General features: G+C 36.1%; 1 protein-coding gene across 2 annotated transcripts in view; it reads right to left on the bottom strand.

Moving 5' to 3' along the window:
• Positions 1-14,688, bottom strand: part of ANKRD13C (ankyrin repeat domain 13C) — a 92,353-nt gene that overhangs the window by 21,142 nt on the left and 56,523 nt on the right. For both annotated transcript variants that reach the window (XM_023209580.2, XM_023209570.3), the window contains exons 8-9: positions 13,942-14,073; positions 10,196-10,357 (exon numbers count right to left, since the gene is read on the bottom strand). In XM_023209580.2, coding sequence (XP_023065348.1) covers positions 10,196-10,357; positions 13,942-14,073 — 294 coding nt within the window. The remainder of the gene's footprint in view (positions 1-10,195; positions 10,358-13,941; positions 14,074-14,688) is intronic.

Raw genomic sequence — 14,688 nt, 5'->3', positions numbered from 1 at the left:
CTCATGATCTGCCCACCTCAGCCTCCCAAAGTGCTGGGATTACAGGCGTGAGCCACCGCGCCCGGCAGTATAAATCATCTTATACCATGTGAATGGAAGGCCACATCCTAGGAATGGCAGAGAAGACAAAAGAAAAAAAGCTGTCTGAGATTAACTCACAGAGCAGAGAAAAATCACACAAACTCAGATTTTTACATGAGAGAAAAACAATCGTTTAAGTCACTGTTCTTTTGAGATTTCTTATAAGCAGCCAAACTTCCATCATAACCAACACCAAATTCCAAATTTACACTGGGATATTACACATAATATTACGGCATGTAACAATGGCTTATCAGTAGAACGACAAAGAGGCTTAAAAGCTAGTTAATGACCCTCACAAATGCTGTGGCAAAACATTAGGTAAAATAGTATCTAGTGATATGCTAGAAAGCAGAGAGACATGCGTTAATATAACCTTTAAGTTTAGGGGAAACCGTTGGAAACGTTTAAGATTGCTCTGTAACCTACAACCACAGCAAAGACTAATCCCATATCCACCGAAATCTCTATCTATTAATATTTTTAATATTATATATATAACATTTTCATAGTAAAGACACATTTGTCACATGATTACATAACGTGGCATGTCACATCGTTATATTTTTTCAGGTAATAACTTTTCCAAATAAGTTTCTACCATTTCTAAATAAACTCTTTTTAAACAGTACATTATACATTCCCCATCTTAGTAAAGAGTGTAATCAATATAATTTAACCTTTTATTGAGCACTTTATCTCACTGTTATAAATATCAATTATATTCTAAAAATGTCTTTCTAGTTTAAGTTTATCCTAATTAGTCCTTTATTTTTTTTCAACAAATCCCAAATAGATTCAGAGTCCTTTATTATATACTGACACTTCTAGCTGAATCCTTCAGTGCCCCCTCTATACTGATGCCATGGCTATCTAATGGAACAGGAAGACACAGAGGTTGGTGCAATACCAGATAACTCTTTAATGTTATTTTGCCAAATCAATCAGCTCTGTAACTGAAATACCTTCAAGCCTTTCCCTCATAATTAAATGTAAAACTTCTGACGACTATTTTCCTTGAAGCATATAGGAAATACTTTATTTCTAGGTTTGTTATCATTCTAATATTTCATATGGCAAAGCTTTCTGAAAGTTTAAGATATTCATGTATTTTGTAAAAAAATCCATGCTGGTGCAGTGGCTCACGCCTGTAATCCCAGCACTCTGGGGGGCCGAGGCAGGTGGATCATGAGGTCAGGAGTTCGAGACCAGCCTGACCCACACGATGAAACCCCGTCTCTACTAAAAATACAAAAATTAGCCGGGTATGGTGGTGCACACCTGTAATCCCAGCTACTCAGAAGGCTGAGGCAGGAGAACTGCTTGGAGCCGGGAGATGGAGGTTACGGTGAGCTGAGATGATGCCATTGCACTCCAGCCTGGGCAACAGAGCAAGAGCAAGACTCTGTCTCAAAAAAGAAAAGAAAAAAAAATCCATAATCATGAATAGGGCTTAACTCAATATTCTGAACATATAGTTGGCACAGTATAAGTGCTTTTATCACTGACTCTGACTAAGGTATAAACGGAGCATTGTTCCCTACTCCAATGATAACTGGTTACAAGAAGGAGCTAAAAATACAAGAGCAAGTATCCATGATTTAAGAATTTCTGAGCACTTAAATTTTGCTATCAAAATTTTTGTCAAAAATATATATTACATACTAGAACCACATCTGGGAAAGAAGAGAAAAAAAGGCAGAAGAAGTACAGTAAAAGTAGTCAAACGGCAAATAATTCCTTCTAAATATTAACTATAAGCCATTTCTTGCAGAAATTGAAATAAATGTTTGGCTGGGGGTAGGGGACAAGAAGAAACCCAAAAGCTATTTATTTATAATAAAGCATATAAATTCATTCCAAAAAGGAGTAGACATTTATTTTTAAGAATTGAAATTCTATTAAAACATGGCTTTAAAATATAGAATTTTCATGTCTTTTGAAAAAAATAAGAAATCATATATATTTTCTAGATTTTTGAAACTTTTAATAATTCTCCAAAATCAAAAATATAATTTTTACTATTATGTGCTCTACTAGTTTTTACTACGTTTACCAATAACATATTCCCAGGATTATTTCTTAAGGTTTCCTCCACTCTTTCCCAACTTCAATTTCCCAGTATGTTGAAAGAATTGCTAAGACATGTTAATACCTGGATATACAGAAAGAAAAAACTATAACAAAGACAGACTAAGAAGCAAAGTACTTACAGCAAGAACAGGCTTGCAGTCAGGTTCCTAAAATAAAAGCCCATCTCTGCTTCTCTATCTTCGTAACTCAGACAAATTAACTTACTTAAATCTCAATTTCTTTTTTATAAAATGGGCAATGGCTCTCACCTTTTAGGTCATTACAATAACTAAATCAGATAATATATGGAAAATATTTAGTACAAGGCCCATGCTAACCACTCCAGTGCTTTAAGTCAATACCAATAAGAAAGAAAACTTTGTTGAGGTGTATATGAATTCAGTTTTTGTTGTTTTCTTTTTCCAGCCAGCTATGAAAGACATCCAATAAATTTAGTTTTTAACCTGCAGAAGCTGAAATTGAGTTTATGGCACTCAACTCAGATTAGGTAGGCCACTGGAGAATCCTTCATTACTCTCTGATAAAATATAATGCTTTCCACACAACTGTTATTAATTAAATACATCTGAGTTACTAATGTACAATTCACCATGACTTGAAAATTAATACAGCATATAGCATGTCTATTTCTACACTTGATTTGTTCTTACATTGTCAGCTGTCATCTTGAAAGCGTCAATTTTCAATATTGATTTATAACATCTTTTTTTTTTTGAGATGGAGTCTCACTTTGTTGCCCAGGCTGGAGTGCAGTGGCATGATGTCAGCCAACTGCAACCTCTGCCCCCTGGGTTCAAGCAATTCTCCTGCCTCAGCCTCCTGAGTAGCTGGGATTACAGGTGCACACCACCATATCCGCTAATTTTATTTGTATATTTAGTTGACATGGGGTTTCACCATGTTGACCAGGCTGGTCTTGAATTCCTGACCTCAAATGATCCGGTCACCTCAGCCTCACGAAGTGCTGGGATTACAGGTGTAAGCCATCGCACCCAGCTATAATGTCCTTTAAAACTTTAAACTTTAAAATCTAGTTCACCATTAAAATGGGAATGTCTCTTGAATTTATTTGACAGGTCTCTCCTCTTTGACCCCCTATTGTTTAACCTCACATTAAATAATAGAGTTAAACACTTTTTTTCTTTGTTTTTTGAGACAGTCTCGCTCTGTTGCCCAGGCTGGAGTAGAGTGGAGTGATCTCGGCTCACTGCAACCTCCACCTCCCAGGCTCAAGCAATTCTGCCTCAGCCTCCAGAGTAGCTGGGATTACAGTGTACCACCACGCCCAGCTAATTTTTGTATTTTCCGTACAGACGGGGTTTCACCATGATGGCTAGGCTGGTCTCAAACTCCTGACCTCAAGTGATCCGCCTGCCACCGGCCGTGCCAGCCAAGTTAAAGACAATCTTTTATGATAGCCTCAAAAATATTAAAAATTTACAAGATAAATTTAATAAAATATGTGTAATATTTATACACTGAATACTTCTGAGAGAAATTATAGAGAACCTAAATAAATGAAGAGATACATATATATATACCGTTCTTAAAAAGCTTACTATGTAGGCTTAAAAGAACTGTACTCCTAAAATTATAAACAAAATGCATACAAATATTTCTTTTCCTCTTTCATGTCCACTATTATATATATATAAACTGCTAACAGTTCCATGCTGCTTTCCAGGTGTTCAATTCTGTGCCTGTGTCTAAGAGAAAAAACAACATACAGCTACCGGTATCCTTCTATAATTAGACCTATCAATTCCACTTTGTTGTTCTTGCATCCTATACCTTACCTAATTAAACCAAATCAAATTATACATATTGATGAATATCTGATAGAATTACTATTAATATTTTCTTTAAATTTCTTCTAAAAAGATTTGTAATTGAACTCTGAAAATATTCTCAAATGCAATTCTTCGATTCCTCCTTATCAAAAGTCCAAACAACATATAACAAGGCACATTTTCTTTATTCTAAAAAAATTTAAAATATAATATTAAAAGGATTACTATGCTGACAAACAACAACAAAATCTTGGTTCCTAGTAATCATTAAATGACTTAAGTCAGGTTGAAAAATAATAGAGTAATTTTTTTTAAAAAATTAATGTTAGTATAAAAAAGTCCCTTCTAAGATCAAGAAAAAGCCAAGTGCACCTGCTCATAATATTTTTATTCACAATTTTACTGGTGTTACTTCCCAGTAAAAGTGAGGTAAGAAAAACAAATAAAAGAAGTAAGAACAGGCAAGAGAAAAGTAAAACTACCATTATTATTTGATGACATGAGCATTTGTAGAAACTCCTAAGTAATATACAAAAGACTATAGAATACACCAGGCACAGTGGCTCACGCCTGTAATCCCAGCACTTTGGGTTGTCGAGGCAGGTGGATCACCTGAGGTCAGGAGTTCTAGACCAGCCTGGTCAACATGGCGAAATCCTGTCTCTACTGAAAATACAAAAACTAGCCGGGTATGGTGGTGGCTATAATCTCAGCTACGCCAGAGGGTGAGGCAGGAGAATCACTTGAACATGGCAGGCAGAGTTGCAGTGAGCTGAGATTGTACCACTGCACTCTAGCCTGGGAGACAGAACAAGACTCTGTCTCCAAGAAAACAAAAAATAAAATAAAATAAAAAGACTATAGAATATATAAATGTAGAAATATAAAAATCACATTTATTTCTATATATAAAAAACAAACTGGGAAATGAAATTTAAAGACAATCTTTTATGATAGCCTCAAAAATATTAAAAATTACAAGATAAATTTAATAAAATATGTGTAATATTTATACACTGAACACTTCTGAGAGAAATTATAGAGAACCTAAATAAATGAAGAGATATACCATGTTCATCAAACAGAATATTCAATATTGTTAAGATATCAAGTCTCCCCAAATTGATCTATAGATTCAACACCATCCCTATACAAACCTCAGCAGGCAATACAATGGAGGAGGAACAGACTTCTCAAAAAATGATGCTGGAGCAACTGGGCATCCAAGGCAAAAAAAATAAATAAACCTTTGACCTAAACCTCATACTTTCCACAAAATTAACTCAAACTGGTCATTTCCTTAAATGTAAAATATAAAGATATAAAACTTAGAAAAAAACACAGGAGAAAATCTTAGACACCTGGAGCTAGGCAAAAACTTCTCAGATTTGGCATGTGACACAAGATAAAAATTGATAAATTGGATGTCATCAAAATGATAAACTTTTTTTTCAATGAAAGCCCACTTTGAGAAGATGAAAAGATAAGCTACAGAGTGAGAGGAAATATTTGTAAAACATCTATCTGATAAAGAATTAACATCTGGAAAATATAAAGAACTTTGGGCCAGGCATAACGGCTCATACCTATAATCCCAGTACTTTGGGAAGCTGAGGTAGTCACCCAGGAGTTTGAGACCAGTCTGGGCAACATGGTAAGACCTTGTCTCTACAAAAAAAAAAAATAATAAAAATAAAAAGTTAACTGGGCATGGTGATGCATGCCTGCAATCTCAGCTTAGGAGACTGAGCTGGGAGGATTGTTTGAGTTGAGGTGGTCAAGGCTGCAGTGAACCAAGATCGTGCCACTGCACCCCAGTCTGACCAAAACAGTGAGACCCTGTCTCAAAAACAACAACTTTGAAAACTCAACAATAATGAAAAAAAGAAAATCCAATTAGAAAAAGAATAAAAGGCATGAAGAGACATGCTACAGAAGAGGATATACAGATAGCAAATAAGCACATGAAGAGATGACCATTCAATATCATTAGCCATTAGGACAATGCAATTAAGTCAAAATGAGATCGCATTAAACACTATCAGAATGAGTAACATAGAAAATAATGACAATACCAAAAGCTTGCAAGGATGTAGAAAAACTGGACCATTCATACACTGCTGATGGGAATGTAAAAAACGAAAAACACTTTGGCAGTCTCTTATGAAACTAAACATTCAGCTAACTACCATATGACATAGCAGCTGCACTCTTGGGCATTTATCCCAGAAAAATGAAGACTTATATTACATTCATACAAAAACCTATATGTGAATGTTTTTTGCAGCTTAATTCATTATGGCCCAAAACAATCCAGATGTTCTTCAACATGTGAATGGTTAAACAAACTGTGGTACTCTAATACCATGAAATATTGCTCAACAAAAAAAAGAACAAACTATTGACACATACAACTTAGATAAATCACCAGTGAATTATGCTAAGTGAAAAAAAAAAGCCAATTTCAAAAGGCTAAGGCTAACTATAAAGCCAATTTCAAAAGGCTAACTATATGATTCCATTTACAGAACATCCTTGAAACAGCAACACTAAAGAAATGGAAGAACAGATTAGTGGTTGCCAGGCATAAGGGACGAGAGAGGCTAAGAGGGCAGCAAATGTGGCTAAAAAAGAGGAACATGAGGGATCCTATGGTGGTAGACATCTTCTGTGTCTTGACTACAAATGCCAATATCCTCGCCGTGGTATTGTTCTATACTTTGGTAAGATGTTACCATTGGGGGAAACTGGGTGAGGCATACATGGAATCCCTGTATTATTTCATACAACTGTATGTGAATTTATAATTATTTCAAAATAAAAAGCTTAATTAAAAAAAATCCAAACAGGCTTTTATGTCAAAATTGATTTACCTACAGATTCAACATTATCCCAATCAAAATCCCACCAGATTTTTTATCTTTTGTAGAAACTGACAAATTGAATTTCAATATTCATCAACTATAAAGCTCAAAATCCTATGGTTCATATGGGAAGTGTTTCCTTTAATTTCTGATTCGAAGTTGAAAGCTTAATTATTTAATGTAATTAATATTAATTTGTTCCACTATATAGTTATCTCGCATTAAACTATGTTTTAATTTCAACTTGCAAAACTACAGCTGCTTAAAATGCTACTTAAAGACCTCTTTAACTATTCAAGTACATCCGGTTACAACCTCTGCCCTTAAGAAAATCAAGTTGTCTATCGTAAATTTAAATGTACATAAATCAGACCAAAAGAGGCAACTGGCAAATAGTCCATGAAACGGCATTCTATAAAGTCTTATTTCCATATACTTATCCCAAATTAGTTTGTTGCCCAAATTTTATTTATTTATTTATTTTGAGACGGAGTCTTGCTCTGTCACCCAGGCTGGAGTGTAGTGGCATGATCTCGGTTCACTGCAAGCTCCACCTCCCAGGTTCACGCCATTCTCCTGCTTCAACCTCCTGAGTAGTTAGGATCACAGGCATCCACCCGGCTAATTTTTTTTTTTTTTTTTTTTTTTTTTGTATTTTTAGTAGAGACGGGTTTTCACCGTGTTAGCCAGAATGGTCTCGATCTCCTGACCTCATGATCCGCCCACCTTGACCTCCCTTGGCCTCCCAAAGTGCTGGAATTATAGGCATGAGCCACCGCGCCTGGCCTGTGTTGCCCAAATTTTTTAAAAAGTAGCAATAACCACCAACACAACAAAATCACTTTTTTTCAAAAGAACTCTAATAAAATTTAAATCACAATATAAGTCCAAAGAGATGGGCTTTTGTCTGGTCAACAATGGGAGAAGATAGCAGCCCTGTCAAAGACTGAGCTCAGCATTTCCGCTATTAATTAATCTCCATTTCTATTTCCTGAGTGCATTTTGGCCTGTATTTCCTACTGACTGAGAGATCAGTAAACACTAGCAGGCTCCTGGAAAATTAAGTCTGGTGAAGCTTTCTCCCAAAGTCAGAAGAAAAACGAGGAGCACAGATGAGATGTGGCAGGAAGGGGACAAGATCACACTAAAGTGGTATGATCACAATTTTAAACATTTTACATAATGTACTCAAGTAAACTATGGTTGATTCACTCAATACATGATCTTTCTAAGTATTAAAAAGTACTGACAAACATAGTACTACCATGAATTAGGTGAAACCTGGCATACTATTCTGGAAAGTTTGACCATCACTAAAACATAGAATCCAGGACAATACTATAGGGAAAGCACTAAACATTCCAGGAATTCAAGCCTCCTTGTAGTAGCCTTTTAACCTTTTCATAACTGTGACTCACAATTTATATTACAATCTGGCACTCACACACATATGCATGTTTATACAACACACACACTCTCTTGAAACTATTGCTTCATGAAGTAGTAATGACTCTCATTATGTATAATGTGCTCTGATTTTTCTTTTTTTTTTTTTTTGGTGAAAGGATCTCACTGTGTCACCCAGGCTGGAATGCAGTGGCAGTGGCATGATTATAGCTCATTGCAGCCTCAGTCTCCTGGGCTCAAGTGATCGTCCTGCCTCAGCCTCCCAAGTAGTTGGAACTACCGCACACAGCTGATTTTTAATTTTTTCTTTTTTTGGTAGAGGCAGGGTCTTGCTCTGTTGCCCAGGCTGGTTTCCAACTCCTGGACTCAAGCAATCCTCCCACCTTGGCCTCCCAAAGTGCTGGGATTCCAGGTGTGAGCCACTGTGCCTGGCCTACCATTTTCATTTAGATACTAATTTTTTTCAGTATTGCCAACAACTAAGGGGGGAAAAGGAAAAAAGTAGTCATGGCCCACTAAATTAATTTCTTATAATCTACTAAAGGATCCCTATATCGCAGTTTGAAAAACAGTGCTATACAACTGGCAGTATCTGGGAAACTTTTTTTTTTTTTTTTTTTTGAGATGGAGTCTCACTCTTGTTGCCCAGGATGGAGTGCAATGGCATAATCTTGGCTCCACAACCTCCACCTCCCAGGTTCAAGCGATTCTCCTGCCTCAGCTTCCCGAGTAGCTGGGATTACAGGCATGCACCACCATGCCCAACTAATTTTTTAGAGGCGGGGTTTCACCACGTTGGCCAGGCTCGTCTTGAACTCCTGACCTCTGGGGATCCGCCCACCTTGGCCTCCCAAAGTGCTGGGATTACAGGTGTGAGCCACCATGCCCGGGCCCATCTGGGAAATCTTGATGAAGGTGTCCAAGAATTCTCTGTATGACTCTAGTATTTTTTTGGAAATCTAAAATTATACAAATACAAAATAAATTTAAGAATGCATCTAATTCACTTCACAGAGGAATAAAATTTAAGGAGCAGTTACCATGTCTCACACATCTTTTATTTCCTAATTTCCCCTCCCCTTTCCTTACTGTCACACAATTCTTTGCATATAGCAGGCTTTCAGTAAACATATGCTAAACAAGAAATATATGGGAAGGTATAAGTCAGAGACGACACCATAAAGTAGATGGATCTTTAGCTGGGCCTTCAAAGCAGTGGATTTTGATTAGCAAAGCAGAAAGAATTAAGCGCCTGTAATCCCAGCTACTCGGAAGGCTGAGGCAGGAGAATCACTTGAACCCAGGAGGCAGAGGCTGCAGTGAGTCAAGATCTCACCACTGCACTCCAGCCTGGGCAACAGAGGGAGTCTCCATCTCTAAATAAATAAAGAAATAACACTGGGCATAGTGGCTCGCAATCTGTAATGCTAGCACTTTGGGAGGCCGAGGCAGGCAGATCACTTGAGGTCAGGAGTTTGAGACCAGCCTGGCCAACATGGTAAAACCCCATTTCTACTAAAAATACAAAAATTAGCCAGGCCTGGTGGCAGGGCCTGTAATCCCAGCTACCTGGGGGGGATGAGGTAGAAGAATCACTTGAACCCAGGAGGCAGAAGTTGCAGTGAGCCGAGATTGAGTCACTGTACTCCCGCCTGGGCAACACAGCAAGAATCTGTCTCAAAATAATAATAATAACATTAGGTTTCAAGCCTTTAATCTACTTATTAATGAAGACTCAAAGATAAAGTACAGATTCACAAAAAAATCCCAAAGGCCATTTTTTTCTTTTTTATCTTCTTCATAATAATGACATCAACGAAATGAAGATTCACAGAAAAAGGTAACATATAGTAAATAAAAGCTGTGAGTATATTTATATACTTACTGAATGCCACCAAAAATGAAATCTATCCCCTCTCTTCTTAGGAAACTACAAATTAGGAGAATTAAAAATTATACCTCAAAATTCTGTTCCATTATGTTTCCACCTTTACTCAAACTCTCCATGATGGCCTTATTTCGAAGAATATCCTCTTCACTGAGATGTTCTCTTCTTTTCCTTGATTCTAAAACAAGTCCATTCACCAGATAAAAGTCTGCCAGAAAGTTTCCTACTCTTTCCTAAAACAAAACCAAATATTTAAAAGTAAAATTTTTAGGTTAAAAAAAGTGTCAAGGTAATATATTTTTCCATAAACATGTAACATGTAGGTAAAAATGAATATTCCTTTGGTACTTGAAATTATCAAATTATTTTACATTTTCTAGGTTTATACAATATATATATCTAAGTTATTCAATAAGTTAAAAAATATACAAAGCATACATTTCAAATCAGTAAAGAGAAATTTAAAACACACAAAAATGTATGGTAGTTAATTTGCAAATGATTTTAAATAAAATTGCCACATAGCATTTCTTTAGATCCTACTCCCAAGTAGCACAAAGCTATCTCAAAACTATTAAGCTGGCAGTCAAATATCACAAGTAACAAGGAGGGGTCAGGGATAACACTGTTCCCATTTTATAGATAGAAAAAGAGTGGAATAAAAAGAAATAGTCCACATCACATAAGAATCTCTAGTACAACCAGAATTAATGACCTGTTCAAATTCTCTATTCTCTAACAGGCACCAAACTTCAAATTATAGCTGCTTGTTTTCAACAAAGAAAAGAGTTCCCTTGCTCACCAATACAATTAAAGTGTTTTAGGGAAACTCAAGTGGTGTAAAGGACATCAAGAAAAGTCATTGCTTCCTTTCAACAAAGTCCTCTTAAACCTTCAACATTAACTTTTACCTTTTTCAGACCCACAGGTATTCAGTTTGAAATACCTTACTTAAAAAAAAAAAAAAAGATAAATAACTTACTGAAAACAAGCTTCCCATTTCTATCTGCATGCAAATCACATGTCTCCACCCTACTGCTGTTTACTGACATTCCAAAACTACATGTTCAGAGTTGTGTTCCGGTCCACCTTGCAAAAAAAGCAAAGCATTCTGCACCTATTTCTACCTACAAAATGGGAACCTTAGGCATTACTGACTCCCTCCTTACCTGTCAAAGATTTAAGAAGATCACCTAGATGCTTCAAGAGCTTTGAGCTGCTTAGCAGTAGTACTAGATGATTAGCAGTTTCAATTTTTATCTTCTCTTGAAGTGATCCATCTAATGCTGCCCAGAAGAACAAAGTACAAACAAGTAAGACTTTAAAGCCAACAAATGGACTGCAATGTAGGACCTCACAACTGAGAATGCTATAATGCCATTAGGCTTAGAGAGGAAAATCAGTGAGCTTAGATTTCCTAACAGAATTTATCTGTGGCTGGGAAATAACCAGGTGGTAATCATCAGTTTTTGAAACCTTATAATGAAAAACCACTTAGTAAATGTAAATTATCATATCAACAAAATGTTAAGTGTGTATTCCCCATTATCCAGCCACTTAATTTCTTGCTACTTATAATTGGCAAAAGCATGTAAAAGGATGATAAACACGTCATGTATAATGGCAGAAAACTGAACACAAATATGTGTCTATTCATTTAAATATCCAAAAACAAGACTGAATAAGTTAAGTTACAGTATATCCATCATATAGAATACTATGCAATTGCTAAAAAGAATGAACTAGCACTACATGTACTGGTAAGAGAAGACTTCTAAGACATACTAAAGAATGAGGAAAAAAAGCTAGCTGCAAAACAGTAGATACGATACGACACTTTATGAAAAAGTAAGCATCAGCAACAAACGGCTATCTATTATTATGAGTTCATATTTATGCATTGAGAGCATAAAAAAGGTCTGGAGGATATAAAGAATGGTGACGTTCTGCAAGGGGATATGGGACTGTGGGCAGTGGCCAAGGAGGGCTTTTTAGCTTTATATATAAAGTTATATGATAATTTTATGTGTCAGCTTGGCTAGGCTATGATGTCAGGTGTTTGGTCAAACACCAGTCTAGATGTTGCCGTGAAGGTATTTTTTAGATGTGATTAACAACCAATGGACTTTAAGTAGAGCTAATTACCCTGCATAATGTGGGTGGGCCCAATCTAATCAATTTGAAGGTCTTAAGAGCAAAAACTTAGGTTTCCAGGAAAAAAAAGCAATTCTACCTCAAAACTGCAACACAGAAACCCCGCTTGAGTTTCCAGCCTGCAGATTTCTTTTTCTCTTTTTTTTTTTGGACAGGGGTTTGCTCTGTCACCCAGGCTACAGTGCAGTGGTGTGATCACTCACTGTGGACTCAACCTTCTGGGCTCAAGTAATCGTCTCACCTCATCCTTCCAAGCAGCTGCGACTATAGGCTTGTGCCACCGCAGCCATCTAATTTTTACATTCTTGTAGAGTCAGGTCTTGCTCTGTTGCCCAGGAGGCCAAGCTTGAACATTTCTAACTCAAGAGCACAATATCCACACATTACTAAATTTCCAGCCTGCTAGATTGCTTTACATTTCAGATTTGCCAACTCCTATGATTTCATGAACCACTCCTCAAAATCAATCAATTTCTCCCTCCTTCTTCTCCTCTCCCCCTTACTCTTTTTTCTTCCTCTCTCCTCTCCCCACTCCCCTTCTCTCTATTGGTTTTGATTCTCAAAGAACCCTAATAAGGCTATTTTTTAAATTTCTCCAGTGAGAATATATTCATTTCACTGTGCATAATAAAAATAATTTTTAATAGAAGTCAATCTTGACCCTGACTTGATGTAGTTACTTATTGCTAAACTTAGAAGTTTATAAAAATGCTTCTTCATACAGCTCCTTCAATTTTATATTTATTTATTTATTTATTTATTTATTTATTTATTGAGACTGAGTCTCACTCTGTCTTAGGCTGCAGTGCAGTGTCACCATCTTGGCTCACTGCAATCTCCACCTCCCAGGTTCAAGCGATTCTCCTGCTTCAGTCTTCTGAGTGTTACAGGTATGCACCACCACACCTGGGTAATTTTTGCATTTTTAGTAGACACAGGTTTTCACCATGCTGGCCAGGCTGGTCTCGAACTCCTGACCTTGTGGTCCGCTGGCCTCAGCCTCCCAAAATGCTGGGATTACATGCATAAGCCACCGCATCTAGCCTCAAAATTTTTCGAATATATGTTTGAATGGTCCTATATAACCTCTTGCTGACAGATAAAATGGGGAATTATGGAAATAATTTACACTAATGGGGAAACTTCCACAGAGATTTGATTTAACATTTCTACAGTGTTGCAGAAATGTAAGGTTATTTAATCTTAGTCATATGTATAGAATACAATGTAAGGTTATTTAATCTTAGTCACATGTATAGAATACAAGAAACAAATATTAAGTAAATGAGAAGTCTAAAGTAGGGAGAAAAACAGGTTCAGAGAAATAGTCAAGTTTATCCCTTTTTGTAGTCTTCTTATGGAATAAAGCACTAGAAGTGTGGAATCATGTGAAAACATTGTTCCCTGTAGAATAACAAGGCAGCTAGCAGTAAGAGTCCTTCCTGACAGAATTCAAATGAGCTGAGCTTTCTTTCCTGAATTCTCCAAGGACACATTCTGACTCTAACCATCCATTATAATTCCTTATCTGGATTCAAGAAAGAGAGAAAAAAAACTACTTGGAGACAATGTTGTAAGCTACTTCTTGCATTTCATCACATTATTTTGGAAATATTAAATACCGAACAATGCTTAAAGTTTAAAAATCTAGATTTGCACATACTGTTTTATCTTCCCGAAAAAGCCATCCTGTCTGGGCACGCGTGAAAGAAATTGATTTTGTTGATAAAGTTGCAGAGTAAATATCACTGCTCATTAAAATATCAACCTCTTCTTCTGTTTCCATCTCCGATTCCTGGGATCAGAACAAAAGTTAAACATAAAAATCTAGGTTTTTCAAAAGTTCTTAGTGCTACATATGAAAATATCAACAATTACAATGTTACAAATTTTTAAAGACAAAAAGGACAGTCTCTAAATAATGTGAAGTGCTACTTACCCTAAAAAGAATTAGATGTTTAAATTACACATACTAATATCTTCTCTAAGTTAGCGTTATAACTAATTATGAATCTACAAAAGCAGGACACATGAAATATAGTACCCTTACCCTGTTATAGATATGTAATGGAAGCAGTACTAGATTACCCATTATAAGACTATATAGTCCATAAAGCAATGTTTAAAAACTACTCTAAGAATTAAGTTGACAGATCTGAGAAAAAAGCCCAGATAAAGAATATTTTTCTTTCAATATAGATGAATCTTACTTTAGTTCTTTTTAATGTAAAGATCCACTACCGTCATTTGAGCCTTTCTTTCCCAATAAATTCTAAGTGGAAGAAAGAAAGGAAGAAGAGAACATAAGGGAAGGATAGAAGAAGGGAAGCAGCAGAGAGAGAAGGAAGGAAAATAAGTAAGAAGGGATCTTTTCTATATTCCTTATAAAATGGAAAGGAATCCATAAATA

This window comes from Piliocolobus tephrosceles, chromosome 1, assembly GCF_002776525.5.
Source record: "Piliocolobus tephrosceles isolate RC106 chromosome 1, ASM277652v3, whole genome shotgun sequence".
NCBI classification, from domain to species: domain Eukaryota; kingdom Metazoa; phylum Chordata; class Mammalia; order Primates; family Cercopithecidae; genus Piliocolobus; species Piliocolobus tephrosceles.
Note: the sequence above shows the minus strand (reverse complement) of the source record. Positions and strands in the feature narration are given on the sequence as shown.